Source organism: Pristiophorus japonicus, chromosome 14, assembly GCF_044704955.1.
Source record: "Pristiophorus japonicus isolate sPriJap1 chromosome 14, sPriJap1.hap1, whole genome shotgun sequence".
Lineage (NCBI taxonomy): Eukaryota > Metazoa > Chordata > Chondrichthyes > Pristiophoridae > Pristiophorus > Pristiophorus japonicus.
The window spans coordinates 76,009,759-76,031,410 of NC_091990.1; the positions used below are offsets into that span (position 1 = coordinate 76,009,759).

Consider the following 21,652-nt stretch of genomic DNA (forward strand, 5'->3'; position numbering starts at 1 on the left):
GTGCATAGTTACCCTTACTCAGAACACTACATTTATCAATATTAAAAGACATCTGTCAGATATGGGCCCATTCCTGCATCATATCTACTTCTGTCTGTAATCTATTTCCTTGTCTTTACACCTACACATATATTTGTATCACCTGGAAATCTGTGGACAGTTCCCCTGACGCCTTCATCCAGATCACTGATAACGATGGTGATGAGCAATGGCCCTAACATCAATCCCGACATGACTCCCCACAGAGAAGCACTATCATTAATAGCTACCTTCAATCTAGCAAACAGTGTCTTATCCAACCCAAATTCTTCCCACCAATCCCACAGGACTGAATCTTACTGAGTAGTGTGGTACCATGTCAAAGGCTTTTTGAAAATCAAGAAACACAATGTCGACTGAACTAACTACATTTAACAACCTTCCTCAAAAAATTCAACCAGGTTGGTGAGGTATGGCCTTCTTTTTCAGAAACCATTTTGAGATTCTCTGTACAGTGCCTCTCGAATTAACACTTCCAGCAACTTGCTTATAACTGAAGTCCAACTCAAGGCCTATCACTTCCCTATTCTGACTTTTTGTCTCTGTTAAATACTTGCACCAAATTGAATGCAATCTCAGACCCCAGTAAAATAAAATAAAGAACCTAAATGTATATAACACCTTTCATAACCTTAGGACAGCCCAAAGCACTTTACAACGAATGAAGTACTTTTTGAAGTGCAGTCACTGTTGTAATGTAGAACATTTGGAAAAGCGTGATTCAATCAAGCAGAGTCAGCATGGTTTTATGAAAGGGAAATCACATTTGACAAATTTGCTGGAGTTCTTTGAGGATGTAACGAGCAGGGTGGATAAGGGGGAAACAGTGGATGTGGTGTATTTGGATTTCCAGAAGGCATTCGATAAGGTGCCACATAAAAGTTACTGCACAAGATAAAAGTTCACGGGGTTGGGGGTAATATATTAGCATGGATAGAGGATTGGCTAACTAACAGAAAACAGGGAGTCGGGATAAACGGGTCATTTTCCGGTTGGCAAACAGTGACTAGTGGCATGCAGCAGGGATCGGTGCTGGATCCTCAACTATTTACAATCTATATTAATGACTTGGATGAAGGGACCTAGTGTAATGTAGCCAAGTTTGCTGGTGATACAAAGAGGGTGGGAAAATAAATTGTGAGGAGAACACAAAAAATCTGCAAAGGGATATAGACAGGCTAAGTGCGTGGGCAAAAATTTGGCAAATGGAATATAATGTGGGAAAATGTGAGGTTATCCACTTTGGCAGAAATAATAGAAAAGCAAATTATAATTTAAATCGAGAAAAATTGCAAAGTGTTGCAGTACAGAGGGACCTGGGGTACTTGTGCATGAAACTCAAAAAGTTAGTATGCAGGTACAGCAAGTAATCAGGAAGGCAAATGGAATGTTGGCCTTTATTGCAAGGGGGATAGAGTAGAAAAGCAGAGAAGTCTTGCTACAACTGTACAGGGTATTGGTGAGGCCACACCTGGAGTACTGCGTACAGTTTTGGTCTCCGTATTTAAGGAAGGATATACTTGCACTGGAGGCTGTTCAGAGAAGGTTCACTTGGTTGATTCCGGAGATGAGGGGTTTGACTTATGAGGATAGGTTGAGTAGGTTGGGCCTCTACTCATTGGAGTTCAGAAGAATGAAAGGTGATCTTATTGAAACATAAAAGATAATGAGTGGGCTCGACAAGGTGGATACAGAGAGGATATTTCCACTCGTAGGGGAAACTTAAACTAGGGGACAGAGTCTCAGAATAAGGGGCTGCCCATTTAAAACTGAGATGAGGAGGAATTTCTTCTCTCAGAGGGTTGTAAATCTATGGAATTCTCTGCCCCAGAGAGCTGTGGGGGCTGGGTCATTGAATATATTTAAGGTGGAGATAGACAGATTTTTAAGCGATAAGGGAATAAAGGGTTATGGGGAGCGGGCAGGGAAGTGGAGCTGAGTCCATGATCAGATCAGCCATGATCTTATTGAATGGTGAAGCAGGCTCAAGGGGCCAGGTGGCCCACTCCTGTTCCTATTTCTTATGTTATTATGAATCACGACAGACAATTTGCACATAGCAAGGTCCCACAAACAGCAATGTGATAATCACCAGATAATCTGTTTTAGGGATGTTGGTTAAGGGATAAATCTTGACCAGGACATCTTTTGTTGGCGTATTTGAAGAGTTACGCACGTTTTTACACCATAAAAAAGTTGACGGTTTCCCGGTTTTATCTTGTGAATGTGGCCCGGCGCACATTGTCCTTAAGCTCTGTGGGTGGAGCCTAAGATGTGCGCCAAAAAGATCAGGTTGCCAGGGTAACGAGGGACACACTGCAGGCTGAGGCTGGAAAGCACCTTGCAGTCTACCAACATGAAAATATTAAAGAGTCTTTGTGCCAAAAGTAAACTGAATTGGAAAGGCCTCCCACCCCCCCCTCTCCTCCCCACCGCAGCTCCTCTTAGCCCGGGCCGAAAGGGTGGACAGACCAGACCAAAAGCCCCAAATTAAAGTGAATTCAAGATTAAAGACAAAAAGGTTATAATCCCTCTCTGCCTCTGTTGTCCTGGCTGTGGAACTGGATCTTTTGCACTGATTCACTTACCTGCGCTGTTTTTTGTTAACTGCCCAGAAAGTTTTTCTGAGCAGACACATATGCCGTCTTAAGAAAAATCGCAGTTGGCCAAACTTGCACAAATGGCCAGAATTGGCGCGCGTGGCAATGAGGTAAAAAAAATCGTAGCCTAAAACAAAACTGACCGGAGTGAATTACGCTGGCGCAGAAACTTTGGGGAAACTTGGGAGATTTTAATTTATTCCAAAAATAAATGGTGCATGCCTAAAAAATGGCGCAGATAATTGGGGAAAATTGAGCCCATATCACTGGACGTTTGGTGGCAATTTAGATTTTCTCTCAAGAATTTTTATTACAAAATGTTTTAAAACAATCAATTTACATTGTTGGTGGAACTGATTTACTTATTATGCAGCCCCTTTATCACAACAGTTTTATATTACATAGATACAATGTACAGATCCTTACCATCTCTGGCACTCTTTCACTATCGCCTCATTGGGATTATAGTACACACCACTGAATTCACAAGGACAGTCTTGAGGGTAGATACATTGATCTTTCCCATTCAATACCATTCCATACGGGCAAACGCAGCCGGAGATACACTTGCCTGCTAACTAAAGAGGAAGAAGTAAAATGACAATCAGAACTGTATGCACTTAATTCAAAAATATGGTAAGGTCGGATTTAAAGATCAGCATCAGGGATAAGCAGAAGGCTTTCAAAATGGACAGAGGCTGATGGACAGGAGGATTGGGTAAATTATACAGATAACCAAAGGGAGTTATTAAACAAAGAGAAATATGGATTTTGAGAACATCTTAAGTAACTAAAGGCAAGTATATGCAACAAAGGATGTGAAAATGTTGGTACATTGTAAAATGATAGCGGAAAGGCCAGAACCAAGAAGAAAGGAAATAGCAGTTGTTAGTTATTTCACTTTTGTACCTGTAGAGGAGCTAGATATTCTCAAAATAATGATGATTCAGCCAATTTAAAAGTCTAAAAGTATTTCCTCAGTCAGTTAAGTTGCTGTTGCACTTGTAAAACGAATGTTGCACGTGCCAATGATCTGTAGACGGAGTTACAGCGAGTTTCCAATGGCTGCTCATTTGCATACTATTGGAGTAAGTATGTAAATTGGGTGTAAGCAGCTGAATTACATTGAAACGCACCAGGAAGCAGGCAGCCGGTCCACTTTCCCCGCAGCCTCACAGATCTCCCGGGACTTATTTAAAGTGGGAATGCACCTATAAAAACAACATTGCATTCCCTGCTTTCAGATTTTGTTCCAGCACAGTGGACGCAAGTCCAGCAGGACTAATGAGTCCAAGGGCTACCCTCGGCTTTTCTAATGCCCCCCTGAAAGTCTTCATGGTAGAAGCCAAGGCAAGGAGGGAGGTCGTGTTCCCTTCCACCCACTGAAACATCCCCAGGCCCACTATTTAGCAGATCTGGACAGAGGTGGCTGACAGGTTCAGTACCGGTTGCATTACCCCAGGATCTGGCTTCAGTGTAGGAAGAGGTTCAATTAATGCACAAGAGCAGCAGATTGAGTAGAATTCTCTCTCTCCATCTTTCTCAACAATACCTGAGAACACTCCTTTCACCCCCTCATGACCACTCTCAACAATTCCCTCCTCTCCATCACATATTTCAACAGACAAGAGCATACTGCAATAAACTCACTCTAATTCAAATCACTCACTTCTCTCACCCTCTCTCTCTGCAGGAGATAAACAGGACATAATACAGGGGAGAGGAACAGACCAAGAACAGATTACCCCACATTGTCACCCTCACTCAAACGGGGATTGAAGCCCTGGAGATTAGTTGTCCAGGAAAGGCCACATGCTTGGAGAGATGTGCCTGGCAGCTTATGTGAACAGGGTGCCTGTATATTACTTGTAACCTTTCAGTTATCTCAAATTTCATCATTTCAAACTGCATTCTGAACTCTGTCACTTGGTCATGACTATTGGGCATCCTGGTGAGTGATATGTTGGACATTTTGGGGAGTTAAGGGTTAGCAATCAAACTTATTTGTATCTTGGGGCAACAGCCTTTGCAAGTTAGACAAGATAGCTTCAGATTGCCACAGAAGAAAGTATAGCCTTATCTTATGTTTTTAATGTCTGAGTATTATCTACAAGAAATATTTGAGCAAGGAAATAAGTAACTAGAACATCAACCATGAGTGATCAAAGTCTAACTTTAGTGGCTAATGTAATAAACATAGGCCGAGGGGTCCATTAACTACAGTATAAAAAGATAAGCTCTTCATAAAACTGCTCCTCAAGGATTTGGGAAAACTAAAGTCAGGAAGTTTTTTTTGAGAGCAGTATCTTTGAAATAAACAACTACAACTCTTTATGTAAACCGATGGTTTTCAAATATTCAAAGATTCAGAACCAGATGCATCAAGGGCTCTTATCTGTGACATGTACCTTTGATGTAAGTAAACTGAGGTGCATAAACGACCATGGTTTCGAACAGAAACCGGAAGCTAATCTCTGTGTACAGTTAAGGCGAACACCTGTGTTGTATGTGAATAAAGTCTGTTCCGTATACTCCACCATCAAGTGTCTCGTGCATGTCGCTGTGAACCATAGAAGCAAAGAGGTTGACTAACAGTTGATCCCTAACAATGGCTAGCCTTTCAGTGCCATCTTAGCTCTTGTCCTTTTTCTCTTTCCTCCAGGTCCTTCTCAGCACCTGGACACTGCAGAAGGAGGACAGTCCTCGAGGTTGTAGCATCACATGCTCCATCCATCCCACGCACCAGCACAGACATTGGCACTTTGCGTAGGTTAGATAATGAGCCGGAGGGGTCTGCATGTAGTGAAACACTCGGCTCAGCACAACTGAGAACAGCAGGCAAAGCACAGGAGACAACTCACAAGAGGGGAAGGTTCTCTCTCAGCTCTGCTGAGCAAGACAGACATAAGGACTTCAGAGGACCAGCCCTATAAAGAAAACTGCTTCTCTCTCACAAGCAGTTATATCAAGTAGTAGAATGTCAACCGTGGGAGGTTTCAGAACTATAGCTGAAAGTGCAGCGGTGTCCGCTTCCAGCCTGTGTGGTGTCACCTTGCATACCATCAGCACTGTACGGTCTACCTTGGAGTCTGTGGCCACCTTCAGGGACAATGCAGCCAGGCTCTCACAAAGCACGTCTGACACCAACCTTTGCAGCTTTGATGGAAACTCAAACAGCTGCCATACAAACTGTGGCTCCACCTTGAAGAGACAGGTGTCTATCTTGGAGAGATTGATGGGCCACATGGTTAGGGGTTTCATAGGAGTCCTTCAGCCTTTGCACTTTCATTTCCCATAGACCTTTGAAATGGTGATCCCCAGCCCAGTGGAATGGCATCATCATCATCATCATAGGCAGTCCCTCGAAGCGAGGATGACTTGCTTCCACGCCAAAAAAGGATAAGTTCACAGGTGTTCCAATGAAGAACCTAATATTCCAGGTCCTGAACTACATCCTGAAGGGTGGAAGATGCCTGTGTGTGGACTTTTTTAATGTGGGTTGGCCATTGCACACCAGCCACCACACGGGCTTGACAGAGCTAGGTCTTAGTCCAGTGGCAAGGGTTATCCAAGACGACTGGAGACCTGCTCTGCTGCACAGGCCTAGTGCACACACATATTGCAGTGGCAATGATGTGCTGGAAGCAGTACGTGTCGCTCTCTGTCAGGATGTCAGCGTGGCTGCTCCTTTGTCACCTTTCCAATCAATACCTGCCACGGTGCCAGCATGTTGGCTGGGTCAGATGGCCCTGGCAGCAGCTCAGGTCCGGCAGTCCGCAGCCAGGCCATCACAAACTACAGCACCCAGAAACCACCGGCCACGAGCATCTCCAGTGACCCAACATCACCTTTCCACCAGCTTTTGTCACACCACTAGGGGAGCACTTTGTGGGTGTAGTGGAGTTAGGAAGGTCCTATAGGTTAAATACCTGGCTGAAAAATGAATGGAAGGCAGTTAATGGCCCGGAATTTGCAGTCAGCAGTGAAGCAAAGGTGTTCGGCACTGACCCCGAAGTACATCATCATCATCATAGGCAGTCCCTCGGAATCGAGGAAGACTTGCTTCCACTCTAAAAATGAGTTCTTAGATGGCTGAACAGTCCAATGTGAGAACCACAGTCCCTGTCACAGGTGGGGAGACATTCGTTGAGGGAAGGGGTGGGTGGGACTGGCTTGCCGCACGCTCTTTCTGCTGCCTGCGCTTGGTTTCTGCATGTTCTCGGTGATGAGACTCGCACTTCGCACAAGGATCTCGCAATCACTGTGTCGAGAACTTCGGGATTTCCCACCTTCAATTCAATTCAATGGACTGTAGTGGCCACTATCCCCTTGTTCAAACTGCTGTGACATCAACAAGCTGTCTAAGCAGCCAATAAAAAAGGCAGAATTCTCACAAACACTGAAGGAAGTGAGTAAGCTCTTAAAATTCTAACTTTTAAAAATAGTTAGAGAGAGCAAAAGAAAGACTGGGGCTCTCAGATGGGGAAAAGGCAAGCCTGAAATAAAGATGGGTACACTAAAAAAAGGAAATGTAAAACATTTTTTTGAAAAGTTTCTTAAAAATTTCGCACTGCAAAAAATTGCAATTAGTTTCCCAGGCCATTAAGATTTGTTTAGCAGTAATAATGTTGTCAAATCCCAGTTGTACCTAATCTCTTTGGGTTTAACTTTGAGTGGGGAATTTAACAGTGTATATCCTGCGGAAGACTGATGTTTTTGCCAGTTTCAATGATTTGGCTGATTATACAGATTGCCGGCTCTGTGGGGATGGGTGGGGGGCACAGACAGCTTGTTTCTGAGCTGCCATTCACAGACCGCAACTTCGGGATTTCCCGATGCTGCTGTTGGTTGCTGAACTGTTGCTACTGCTCCTCTTCCTCCAACTATTCTACAATCCAAATCAAATGAGGTCCGATTCTGAGGACAGAGGTGAGACAGTATAGACCCATGCTGATGGAATAGATAGCAGGTCAAGTAGAAATGACAAAACAATCTGTCAATGATGTGATATACTAGCTTTGGAGGGGGTACAGAGACAATTCACTAGGCTGATTCCAGAGATGAGGGGGTTACCTTATGATGATAGATTGAGTAGACTGGGTCTTTACTCGTTGGAGTTCAGAAGGATGAGGGATGATCTTATAGAAACATTTAAAATCATGAAAGGGATAGACAAGATAGAGGCAGAGAGGTTGTTTCCACTGGTCGGGGAGACTAGAACTAGGGGGCACAGCCTCAAAATACGGGGGAGCCAATTTAAAACCAAGTTGAGAAGGAATTTCTTCACCCAGAGGGTTGTGAATCTGTGGAATTCTCTGCCCAAGGAAGCAGTTGAGGCTAGTTCATTAAATGTATTCAAATCACAGATAGATAGATTTTTAACCAATAAGAGAATTAAGGGTTATGGGGAGCGGGCCGGTAAGTGGAGCTGAGTCCACGGCCACATCAGCCATGATCTTGTTGAATGGCGGAGCAGGCTCGAGGGGCTAGATGGCCTACTCCTGTTCCTAATTCTTATGTTCTTATTTCTTATAGGTTATAACAATGCTGTGACACTGGATGGCAACTTTGCTGGTAACACTTGCAGCCTGTCGAAAGCTAAATCTGTGCAGACAATGCAGTCAGCAACAGGCTCTGACGGAGGAAAGTGATTATGTGGGAGCTAGGAGTTCTTATTGTACTTTCTATGCTATTCACTGATCAGCTGGATCAATGGGCACTCAACTTCCGCCTCAAGTTCACAGACGTGGTTCCCGTGCTGCGTGATTCCCGTGATCAGCCAGGGAAATTGGAAAGGTAGGGCTAAAAAGACTCTTAAGGGTCTGACAACTACTTGATAATGATTTAAATTATCTCGCCCACCTCTACCATTCGGGTCGCTGCCTTGCCAGCAAAGACACCTGAGGGAAAGCTGCGAGGGGCGGGAATACCATGGGTTTCCGACCCGCTTGAAGATATTGCAAATTTCCCACGATCCTCCGCCAATCACGCCCACACAGACCCTAGAAAATTTCAGTCTACCTTATCATTCCAGATTCATTTAATTAATGGAGTTTAAATTCCCCAGCTGTCTTGGTGAGATTTGAGCTCATGACTCCGGATCATTCGTCAAAGCCTCGGGATTACTCGTCCAGTAACATAAACACTATGCTACCATACCCCCTGTTGTGCTGCCATCAGGGATCTGTGGACATGCACTCCAAGGTCCCTCGGTTGCTCTACACTTCTCAGTATCCTATCATTTATTGTGTATTCCCTTGCCTTGTTAGCCCTCCCAAAATGCATTATCTTACACTTCTTCGCATTGAATTCCATTTGCCATTTTTCCACCCACCTGATTGATTGATATTTTCCTGCCATCTACAGCTTTCTTCATCACTACCAACCACACAGCCAATTGTTGTATCATCTGCAAACTTCTTAATCATGCCCCTACATTTATGTCCAAATCATTGATGTATACCACAAAAAGCAGGAGACCTAGTACTGAGCCCTGCGGAACCCCACTGGAAACAGCTTTCCTGTCAAGCATCGCTATGCTTCCTGCCACTGAGCCAATTTTGGATCCAACTTGCCAATTTTCCTTGGATCCCATGGGCTTTTACTTTTCTGACCACTCTGCCATGTGGGACCTTATCATAAGCTTTGCTAAAATCCATATACACTACATCAAATGCACTACCCTCATCAACCTTCCTTGTTGCCTCCTCAAAAAAATCAATGAAGTTTGTCAGACACGACCTTCCCTTAACAAATCCATGCTGACTGTCCTTGATTAATCCGTGCCTTTCTAAATAATGATTCATACTGTCCTTCAGAATTTTTTTCCAACAATTTGCCCACCACCGAGGCGAGGCTGACTGGCCTGTAATTACTCGGTCTATCCCTTTTTCCCTTTTTGAACAACGGTACAATGTTAGCAGTCTTCCACTTTTCTGGCACCACACCTGTTGCCAGAGGGGATTAAAAAATGATGGTCAGAGCCTCTGCTATTTCCTCCCTTGATTTTCTGAACAGCCTGGGGTACATTTCATCCGAGCCTGGGGATTTATCCACTTTCAAAGATGTCCACTGACATTTTCAATGTGATCATGGCTTTAAGTATAAAGAAGCGAGGAAATTATCGAACATTTTATATATTGTTCAGAATAAGCTTTGAAGTTCAAGACTATTTTCTACTCACACAACGAGTTTCTGTAGCAAGCATCTGGCATGTTGGTTCATAAGCCGTTCCGTATTCACCGCTTTTTGCATTTGCACAATTGAAGTAAATTTTAGCATGATCGCACATTTCTAAAGAATAATATTTAATGTTTTATTACTAAAGGACATAGTATACTTGATGTACATCAAGGAAATCTTATGGCAAGTCAGATTAATAGGTTAGATTTTCTAATGGCCTACTCCTGCCTAAAATTATTACAATATTACTTTATATCACATCGGTTTTGCTACATTTTAAGTGCTTGAGAGATGATATTTAGAAATGAGCTGATATCTGAAATCAAATGGCAATGTGAAGATTATTTTTCATATTTTATGTATCTTATGTTTTTATGTTTATAAAAGGATAAAAGTTAACAAATGTTTCCTACCTCCAGGGGTGAAAGGGAGGCTGGAACAGTCAATGTTCCCATTATCACACACGCTGGGAGAGAAAGAAGACAACAGAATAATACACAACTTGTAGCAATTATACAATCTATATCTGCGAAGTTACATCCTAGTTTAGTTGTAAATTTGACTTGCTAATTAGAAGCTCGTCCTTGATTATGCCTAAAGTGAAAAGTTGCTTTAATCATGAATTCCTGCATAGCATGTCTACATGGCAATCATTGTCGATTACTGCTTCACCCATCGACCCTTGTGATTTTGTTTCTGATGTAAAGCCAGTGAAAAAAACGCTACAACCTGAGGAAAGTGCACCATTGAGAAAGTCGCCAACTTTGTTACAAGAAGCATGGATCAAATCCAAAATGTTCTTTCTGCCAGTATGTCTACATTGAAATTGTCAAGGAGCAATAAAGATTGGTTTAAAATATTGTGAAAACTTCCAGTACATCAGACAGGAAGGCCAGTCACATAAGGGCAGTTTGCGCTGATGATAAACTTTGCTGCAGGAAACTGTGCAGATGTATACATTGTTTGCCGGCCAGACAAGGGAAGTTAGAAACATAGAAACATAGAAAATAATTGCAGGAGCAGGCCATTCAGCCCTTCTAGCCTGCACCACCATTCAATGAGTTCATGGCTGAACAGGAAACCTCAGTACCCACTTCCTGCTTTCTCGCCATACCCCTTGATCCCCCGAGTAGTAAGGACTTCATCTAACTCCCTTTTGAATATATTTAGTGAATTGGCCTCAACTACTTTCTGTGGTAGAGAATTCCACAGGTTCACCACTCTCTGGGTGAAGAAGTTTCTTCTCATCTCGGTCCTAAATGGCTTACCCTTATCCTTAGACTGTGACCCCTGGTTCTGGACTTCCCCAATATTGGGAACATTCTTCCTGCATCTAACCTGTCCAAACCCGTCAGAATTTTAAACGTTTCTATGAGGTCCCCTCTCATCCTTCTGAACTCCAGTGAATACAAGCTCAGTTGATCCAGTCTTTCTTGATAGGTCAGTCCCACCATCCCGGGAATCAGTCTGGTGAATCTTCGCTGCACTCCCTCAATAGCAAGGATGTCCTTCCTCAAGTTAGGAGACCAAAACTGTACACAATGCTCCAGGTGTGGCCTCACCAAGGCCCTGTACAACTGTAGCAACACCTCCCTGCCCCTGTACTCAAATCCCCTCGCTATGAAGGCCAACATGCCATTTGCTTTCTTAACCGCCTGCTGCACCTGCATGCCAACCTTCAATGACTGATGTACCATGACACCCAGGTCCCTTTTCCTAATCTGTCACCATTCAGATAATAGTCTGTCTGTCTGTTTTTACCACCAAAGTGGATAACCTCACATTTATCCACATTATACTTCATCTGCCATTCATTTGCCCAATCACCTAACCTATCCAAGTCACTCTGCAGCCTCATAGCATCCTCCTCGCAGCTCACACTGCCACCCAACTTAGTGTCATCCGCAAATTTGGAGATACTACATTTAATCCCCTCGTCTAAATCATTAATGTACAATGTAAACAGCTGGGGCCCCAGCACAGAACCTTGCGGTACCCCACTAGTCACTGCCTGCCATTCTGAAAAGTACCCGTTTACTCCTACTCTTTGCTTCCTGTCTGACAACCAGTTCTCAATCCATGTCAGCACACTACCCCCAATCCCATGTGCTTTAACTTTGCACATTAATCTCTTGTATGGGACCTTGTCGAAAGCCTTCTGAAAGTCCAAATATACCACATCAACTGGTTCTCCTTTGTCCACTTTACTGGAAACATCCTCAAAAAATTCCAGAAGATTTGTCAAGCATGATTTCCCTTTCACAAATCCATGCTGACTTGGACCTATCATGTCACCATTTTCCAAATGCGCTGCTATGACATCCTTAATAATTGATTCCATCATTTTACCCACTACTGAGGTCAGGCTGACCGGTCTATAATTCCCTGTTTTCTCTCTCCCTCCTTTTTTAAAAAGTGGGGTTACATTGGCTACCCTCCACTCCATAGGAACTGATGCAGAGTCAATGGAATGTTGGAAAATGACTGTCAATGCATCCGCTATTTCCAAGGCCACCTCCTTAAGTACTCTGGGATGCAGTCCATCAGGCCCTGGGGATTTATCGGCCTTCAATCCCATCAATTTCCCCAACACAATTTCCCGACTAATAAAGATTTGCCTCAGTTCCTCCTCCTTACTAGACCCTCTGACCCCTTTTATATCCGGAAGGTTGTTTGTGTCCTCCTTAGTGAATACCGAACCAAAGTACTTGTTCAATTGGTCTGCCATTTCTTTGTTCCCCGTTATGACTTCCCCTGATTCTGACTGCAGGGGACCTACGTTTGTCTTTACTAACCTTTTTCTCTTTATATACCTATAGAAACTTTTGCAATCCGCCTTAATGTTCCCTGCAAGCTTCTTCTCGTACTCCATTTTCCCTGCCCTAATCAAACCCTTTGTCCTCCTCTGCTGAGTTCTAAATTTCTCCCAGTCCCCGGGTTCGCTGCTATTTCTGGCCAATTTGTATGCCACTTCCTTGGCTTTAATACTATCCCTGATTTCCCGAGATAGCCACGGTTGAGCCACCTTCCCTTTTTTATTTTTACGCCAGACAGGAATGTACAATTGTTGTAATTCATCCATGCGGTCTCTAAATGCTTGCCATTGCCCATCCACAGTCAACCCCTGAAGTATCATTCGCCAATCTATCCTAGCCAATTCACGCCTCATACCTTCAAAGTTACCCTTCTTTAAGTTCTGGACCATGGTCTCTGAATTAACTGTTTCATTCTCCATCCTAATGCAGAATTCCACCATATTATGGTCACTCTTCTCCAAGGGGCCTCGCACAATGAGATTGCTAATTAATCCTCTCTCATTACACAACACCCAGTCTAAAATGGCCTCCCCCCTAGTTGGAACAGGACCAGCCCAGCCACCGGAACAGGACCAGCCCAGCCACCGGAACAGGATCAGCCCAGTCACCGGAACAGGATCAGCCCAAGCACCGGAACAGGACCAGCCCAGCCACCGGAACAGGACCAGCCCAGCCACCGGAACAGGATCAGCCCAGCCACCGGAACAGGATCAGCCCAACCACCGGAACAGGATCAGCCCAAGCACCGGAACAGGACCAGCCCAACCACCGGAACAGGACCAGCCCAACCACCGGATCGAGAAAACCATCCCTTATGCACTCCAGGAAATCCTCCTCCACCGTATTGCTTCCAGTTTGGCTAGCCCAATCTATGTGTATATTAAAGTCACCCATTATAACTGCTGCACCTTTATTGCATGCACCCCTAATTTCCTGTTTGATGCCCTCCCCAACATCACTACTACTGTTTGGAGGTCTGCACACAACTCCCACTAATGTTTTTTGCCCTTTGGTGTTCTGCAGCTCTACCCATATAGATTCCACATCATCCAAGCTAATGTCTTTCCTAACTATTGCATTAATCTCCTCTTTAACCAGCAATGCTACCCCACCTCCTTTTTCTTTTATTCTATCCTTCCTGAATGTTGAATACCCCTGGATGTTGAGTTCCCAGCCCTGATCATCCTGGAGCCACGTCTCCGTAATCCCAATCACATCATATTTGTTAACATCTATTTGCACAGTTAATTCATCCACCTTATTGCGGATACTCCTTGCATTAAGACATAAAGCCTTCAGGCTTGTTTTTTTAACACCCTTTGTCCTTTTAGAATTTTGTTGTACAGTGGCCCTTTTTGTTCTTTGCCTTGGGTTTCTCTGCCCTCCACTTTTCCTCATCTCCTTTCTGTCTTTTGCTTTTGCCTCCTTTTTGTCTCCCTCTGTCTCCCTGCATTGGTTCCCATCCCCCTGCCATATTAGTTTAACTCCTCCCCAACAGCACCAGCAAACACTCCCCTTAGGACATTGGTTCCGGTCCTGCCCAGGTGCAGACCGTCCGGTTTGTACTGGTCCCATCTCCCCCAGAACCGGTTCCAATGCCCCAGGAATTTGAATCCCTCCCTGCTGCACCACTGCTCAAGCCATGTATTCATCTGCGCTATCCTGCGATTCCTACTCTGACTAGCACGTGGCACTGGTAGCAATCCCGAGATTACTACTTTTGAGGTCCTACTTTTGAATTTAGCTGCTAGCTCCTTAAATTCGTTTCGTAGGACCTCATCCCTTTTTTTTACCTATGTCGTTGGTACCAATGTGCACCACGACAACTGGCTGTTCTCCCTCCCATTTCAGAATGTCCTGCACCCGCTCCGAGACATCCTTGACCCTTGCACCAGGGAGGCAACATACCATCCTGGAGTCTCGGTTGCGGTTGAGACTATGCCTTGTAGAGCATGGCGAAAGGTGACACTGTTAACTGAGGGTAGTGCAGTTGTTGTTGTGTATCTGGACTTTCAAAAGGCGTTTGACAAAGTATCACAAAATGGACTTGTTAGCAAAATTAAAGTCCATGGTATTAAAGGGACACTGGCAGCATGATGAATTGGTGAGTTTTCCCCAACTCAGTGGGCTCGAGGCAGGCGATATCAGTGGTGGGTCCCGGCCCCGCTGCTGGCTCTATCCCACTGCCTAAGATGATTTTCCCTTGCTGGGACTTGTTTAGCCCACCCAGCGCGTTTCCTGGTCTAATTAGAGGAAGCGAGTCTGGTGACATTAACACGAGAACAGCGGGGGATAAAAGCAGCAATCTCAGAGCAACGGGGGATAACAGCAGCGATCTCAGAGCAACGCACGGACATGTGAGGGGAGCGAAAAACTATCAAAGTGTGACGTTACAGGAAAGCAGGTAAGTGATTGGTTGGTGAATATTTCTCTATTTCTCTCTTTTTCTAAACTTGGGCCTTGGTTTAAATTAAGAGCTGTGGTAAAGATTAAAAACTATACGTAGATAATTTGATATTTCAAAACTTGAGAACCTAATTAGTTAAATAAAATACAATAGAGATGGCAGGGCGGGCGATGTGTTGCAGCTGCAGCATGTGGGAGCTGGTGGACACCATTGAGGTCCACGATGACCACATCTGCAATCAGTGTCTGCAGCTCGAGGCACTTCGGCTCCGTGTTGATGAGCTGGAGTCCGAGCTTCAAACACTGCGACACATCAGGGAGGGGGAGAGTTACCTTGACACTGTGTTCCAGGAGGCAGTCACACCTCTTAGGTTAAATAATTCAAATTTGTTCTGTGGTCAGGGACAGGAGAGTGTGACTATGAGTGAGGCAGGTATGGGGACCCAGGAGATAGCATTGGAGGAGTCTCGGCCCTTGCTCTTGTCCAACAGGTTCGAGATTCTTACTCCCTGTGTGGACGAGAGCAGGGTCTGCAGGGAGAAACTGACCACAGCACCATGGGACAGGGGGCCATTCAAATGAGGGGAGCAAAACAAAATGTTGTAGTGGTAGGGGACAGTATAGTTAGGGGGATAGATACAGTTCTCTGCAGCCAAGAGCGTGAGTCCCGAAGGCTGTGTTACCTGCCCGATGCCAGGGTTAAGGACATCTCCTCTGGGATGGAGAGGAACTTGGAGTGGGAGGGGGACGATCCAGTTGTCATGGTCCACGTAGGTACCAACAACATAGATAGGACTAAGAAAGAGGTTCTGCTGAGGGAGTATGAGCAGCTAGGGGCTAAATTAAAAATCAGAACCACAAAGGAAATAATCTCTGGATTACTACCTGAGCCACGAGCAAATTGGCATAGGGTAAATAGAATCAGGGAGAAAAATGCGTGGCACAAAGATTGGTGTGGGAGAAATGGGTTTCAATTCCTGGCACAATGGGGTAAGAGGGAGCTGTTCCATTGGGACGGGCTTCACTTGAACGGTGCTGGGACTAATGTCCTGGCGAATCGAATAACGAGGGCTGTAGAGAGGGCTTAAACTAAATAGGGGGAGGAGGGTTCAGGTCAGGGGAAATGTTAAAACTCAAAGAGAAAGGAGAAGGCAATAGAGCAGGGCAGCGATGAGGGTAAAGATAACCAGAGTGTGACAGGAAGGGACCGAGCGCATAAACATAAGGGTGCCTCAGGAAGTGGGCCAGAGTAGGGAAAAATAGTAAAAAGACAAAATTAAAAGCTCTTTATCTGAATGTATGCAGCATTCATAACATGATAAATGAGTTGACGGCACAAATAGAAATACATGGGTATGATCTGATAGCCATTACAGAGACGGGTTGCAAGGTGACCAAGACTGGGAACTGAACATTCAGGGATATTTGACATTTTGGAAGGATAGACAGAAAGGAAAAGGAGGTGGGGTGGCTCTGTTAATAAAGGATGAGATCAGTGCAGCAGTGAGAAATGATATTGGCTCAGAAGATCAAGATGTTGAATCAGTTTGGGTGGAGATAAAAAATAATAAGGGGAAGTAGTCACTGGTGGGTGTAGCTACACTGTAGGACAGAGTATATATCAAGAAATAATGGAGGCTTGTATGAAAGGTATGACAATAATCATTGACGAGTTTAATCTTCATATTGATTGGACAAATCAAATTGGCAAAGGTAGCCTTGAGGACAAGTTCAGAGTGTATTCGGAATGGTTTCTTAGAACAATACATTGCGGAACCAACCAGGGAGCAGGTTATTTTAGGTCTGGTACTGTGTAATGAGATGGGATTAAATAATGATCTACTAGTAAAGAATCCTCTAGGGAAGAGTGATCATAGCATATTAGAATTTCAAGTTCAATTAGAGGGTGAGAAACATGGGTCTCAAACTAATGTCCAGAACATAAATAAAGACAATTACAAAGGTATGAAGACAGAGTTGGCTAAAGTGGACTGGGAAAATAAATTAAAGGGTGAGACGGTAGAAAAACTGTGGCAAAGATATATTCCAGTGAGAAAGAAAGCCTCTGAGCGAAGGATGAACCATCCGTGGCTAACTAAGGAAGTTAAGGAAAATATCAAATTGAAAACAAAGGCATACAATGTTGCAAAGATTATTAGTAGGCTAGGGGATTGGGCAATTTTTAGAAACTAGCAAAGGACAACTAAAAAATAATAAAGAGAAGATAGATTATGAGAATAAGCTAGCAAGAAAGATAAAAACAGACAGTAAAGGGTTGAAGTTCAGTACTGCCATTTTTGAGGCGGTGTCACTGCATAAGAGAAATTTTTAACGCCTCGCTTCAGGCGCGGTCCCCAAATGCGAAATTCAGTGTTGACGCCTAAAGAATTGATAACACTTACCTGGAGGCATTACACTGCACTAAGTGGGCCGTTAAGTGTGGGCTCAACATCCGGGAGATAGGCAGCATTAGAGCTGTGCCACACACATAGTGGTGCCATCTGGATATAACTGAGGCTTTGACTGGGCGCCTCAACACCTCGCGGGTATATTCACTTCTTACGCACACACTCAGATGGTGAGCAGGGCAGAACTTGCAGCAGCAGCTCACCAGCGTGCCCACCGGTTCTCGGACGCCACAGTGGATGCTCTCCTTGGTGCCCTGGAGAGGCGTCGCCAGGTACTGAGTACAGAGGTTGGGAGCAGACCCCAAACTTATCGAAGGCAATGGAGGGAAATAGCAGAGCAAGTGTCTGCGAGTGACATGGTGCCACAGACAGCGATGCAATGTCGCAAAAAGTGGAAGGACCAGACACGGAAAGTGAGGGTCAGTATTTTTAATTTCAAACTTCAAGATGTTAAGCTCTGAGCTCAATGTGCACTCTCTGCTCAATGTAGTGTTTCGGAATCCATGTTCTAAGAGGGTGAGGCCACAGTCAAAATTCCCATTTGCAGCCTCACTCACTGCAAGGGCCTACATGTACTGTTAACCTTGCTGCTTGGCTCTACAGACCCACCTCTCATGTTGGTGACTCCTTAGTCTTCATGTGTGTGTCCAAGACAGTAGGCTCCCCATTACTGTGAGGTCCTGGCACCCTAATCCCACCATTGCCACAGTAAGTCCACGCTGCGAATGGTAGTTGCATCGAGCTGTGAAAACTGCCATAGAATAAATGGCACTAAAGTATGTAAGGCACTTTGGACACACTGATTGAAGGCCTCTAACTCCGACTTTCTCTTTATTGTTACAGGCGAAGCTCGCACACAACCAACAGGAGCAAATGCGGACTGGTGGGGGGCGAGTCAGACTTCCAAGTGCTCAGTCCGTTAGAGGAACGGATAGCTGCCCTGATGGGCGTCCAAGTTGCTGCGATGGCGGTGGGTGCAGCCGATCCCCCTCGGGACAGTGACGGTGACGTTGAGTTCCTTTGCAGCAATCTGCAGGATACTTGGCCCTCACATCATCATCATGCAGCTATTTCCAGAAGACTGGCATTCACGAATGCCTTCCCTGCTCCTGACCCCCTTCCCTGCAGGTAACCGCTGTTCTGTGTTTGTGCTTTCAGAAGACCAGCCAGATCCACCGGGGCCTTCTTGGGGGCCTTCCACCTGAGCAGATGGTGGCGGCGACCAAGAGGACGAGGAGGAGCAGGAGGACGACTCATCTTTCGACCTCACACAGGAGGCTGCACCGTCTGAGAGTGGGGCCAACAGTGCTGCTGACCAAGGGGTGGTGGGGGAGGCAGAGGTGGGGGATGCTCCGGGACCCAGTGGCCTCCAGCAATGCCATGGGGAAGGGGAAACCCAGGGGCCAGCGCCCCGGAGGGTGAGCTTGCGCCTGAGTGATGCTCAACAGCACTCTGCCGATGAGCCTGATCTAGAGGTTGTCGCAAGACAATCCCTGCAGTTGCACAGCGATCTGCTGGGTGCACTAGCAAGGGTATCCTAGGGTCTCGATGTGCTAGCTGTGAGGATGGAGGAGTCCTCCTCAACTGTTGCTCATGCCTCTCAGCAGCCCACTGAGCACATCCTTGGTAGATACCAACAGATGCTGGATGCAAACAGTGACCGTGGGGTCCCAGATCTGGTGGGATGGGCTATTGCTGATGTTGCAGTGACCATTGAGCACCAGGCCGATGCTATTATATACTCCATATTCCATAGTGCGTGGTGTCCTGAGTCAACTCTCTGGTGTCCTGCAGTCACAGACACTCTTGATGCAGAGGCAAATAGATTCAACAGACTCACTGACCGCTGCCATCCGGCCTGGGGCCCCATCAGTTTAACCTTGCCAAACGAGGGCAGGATTCTGACCTCACCCAGATTTCTACAGATGTTGATGCTCTGTCCCAGGGGAATATCAGCCTGTTGGGCCAATTGGAACGTGATGTCCTTTCAAGGATGACATCATTCCACCTTCGCAGCTGCTGCTCTCTGCACCCTATCCACAACAGAGTGCTGCCGCCCATGCTGAGGTGATGCAGTCCGCAGCTGGGTCTTCCAGGGCCTAAGCTGGTTGGGGACATCCTGCTAGGCCATCATGTGTGGCTGCGGATACAAGTCAGCAACAGACTACCAGCCTTGCAGCATGCAGCAGACAACATTGAAGATGGAGACTCTATCAGGTGAGCCTGACCTCAGTAGTGGGTAAAATGATGGATTCAATTATTAAGGGTGTCATAGCAGCGCATTTGGAAAATGGTGACATGATAGGTCCAAGTCAGCATGGATTTGTGAAAGGGAAATCATGCTTGACAAATCTTCTGGAATTTTTTGAGGATGTTTCCAGTAAAGTGGACAAAGGAGAACCAGTTGATGTGGTATATTTGGACTTTCAGAAGGCTTTCGACAAGGTCCCACACAAGAGATTAATGTGCAAAGTTAAAGCACATGGGATTGGGGGAAGTGTGCTGACGTGGATTGAGAACTGGTTGTCAGACAGGAAGCAAAGAGTAGGAGTAAATGGGTACTTTTCAGAATGGCAGGCAGTGACTAGTGGGGTACCGCAAGGTTCTGTGCTGGGGCCCCAGCTGTTTACATTGTACATTAATGATTTAGATGAGGGGATTAAATGTAGTATCTCCAAATTTGCGGATGACACTAAGTTGGGTGGCAGTGTGAGCTGCGAGGAGGATGCTATTAGGCTGCAGAGTGACTTGGATAGGTTAGGTGAGAGGGAAAATGAATGGCAGATGAAGTATAATGTGGATAAATGTGAGGTTATCCACTTTGATGGTAAAAACAGAGAGACAGACTATTATCTGAATGGTGACAGATTAGGAAAAGGGAAGGTGCAACGAGACCTGGGTGTCATGGTACATCAGTCATTGAAGGTTGGCATGCAGGTACAGCAGGCGGTTAAGAAAGCAAATGACATGTTGGCCTTCATAGCGAGGGGATTTGAGTACAGGGGCAGGGAGGTGTTGCTACAGTTGTACAGGGCCTTGGTGAGGCCACACCTGGAGTATTGTGTACAGTTTTGGTCTCCTAACTTGAGGAAGGATATTCTTGCTATTGAGGGAGTGCAGCGAAGATTCACCAGACTGATTCCCGGGATGGTGGGACTGACCTATCAAGAAAGACTGGATCAACTGAGCTTGTATTCACTGGAGTTCAGAAGGATGAGAGGGGACCTCATAGAAACGTTTAAAATTCTGACGGGTTTAGACAGGTTAGATGCAGGAAGAATGTTCCCAATGTTGGGGAAGTCCAGAACCAGGGGTCACAGTCTAAGGATAAGGGGTAAGCCATTTAGGACCGAGATGAGGAGAAACTTCTTCACCCAGAGAGTGGTGAACCTGTGGAATTCTCTACCACAGAAAGTAGTTGAGGCCAATTCACTAAATATATTCAAAAGGGAGTTAGATGAAGTCCTTACTACTCGGGGGATCAAGGGGTATGGCGAGAAAGCAGGAAGGGGGTACTGAAGTTTCATGTTCAGCCATGAACTCATTGAATGGCGGTGCAGGCTCGAAGGGCTGAATGGCCTGCTCCTGCACCTATTTTCTATGTTTCTATGCCCCTCCAGAGCTGTCAAGGCAGCGGAAACAGTGCTTCAGAAACCCGATAGTTTGCTCGATAATGGCCCGGGTTGTGGTATGGCTGGTGTTGTAGCACTGCTCAGCCGGGGTGGTAGGATTGCGGAGGGGTGTCATCAGCCAGGAGGCCACACCATATCCTTTCTCATTGATGAGCCAACCGCCCTTCATGTGGTGGCTGGAACAGTTGTGGCATGCTGCTCTCCCGCAGGATGAAGGCATCGTGGCAGCTGCCAGGATATCGGGCATCGATAGCGAGGATTATCTGCCTGTGATCGCAGACCAGCTGAACGTTGAGGGAGTGGAATCCCTTGCGATTCCAAAAGATCTCTACATTGTGGGGCGGGGCTCTCAATGCCACATGCGTACAATCGATGGCTCCTTGAACCCTGGGGAAGCCCACTGTCCTGGCAAAGCCATGGGAGCGCTCATCCTGGTCTTCACTTGACATGCCGAACCTTATGTAATCCATTCGTTTGCCTTACAGAGCATCGGTCACCTGGTGAATGCAGCAATGTACTACAAACTGCGAGATGTTGTATACATTGCCTACAGGAGACTGGAAGGAGCC

The 21,652-nt window shown here is 45.6% G+C and overlaps 1 protein-coding gene across 1 annotated transcript in view; it reads right to left on the minus strand.

The window, feature by feature from the left end:
- Positions 1-21,652, minus strand: part of LOC139279611 (mucin-6-like) — an 838,525-nt gene that overhangs the window by 304,701 nt on the left and 512,172 nt on the right. Inside the window, exons 20-22 of the mRNA XM_070898726.1 lie at positions 10,235-10,287; positions 9,823-9,932; positions 3,066-3,217 (exon numbers count right to left, since the gene is read on the minus strand). Of these exons, the coding sequence (XP_070754827.1) occupies positions 3,066-3,217; positions 9,823-9,932; positions 10,235-10,287 (315 nt within the window). The remainder of the gene's footprint in view (positions 1-3,065; positions 3,218-9,822; positions 9,933-10,234; positions 10,288-21,652) is intronic.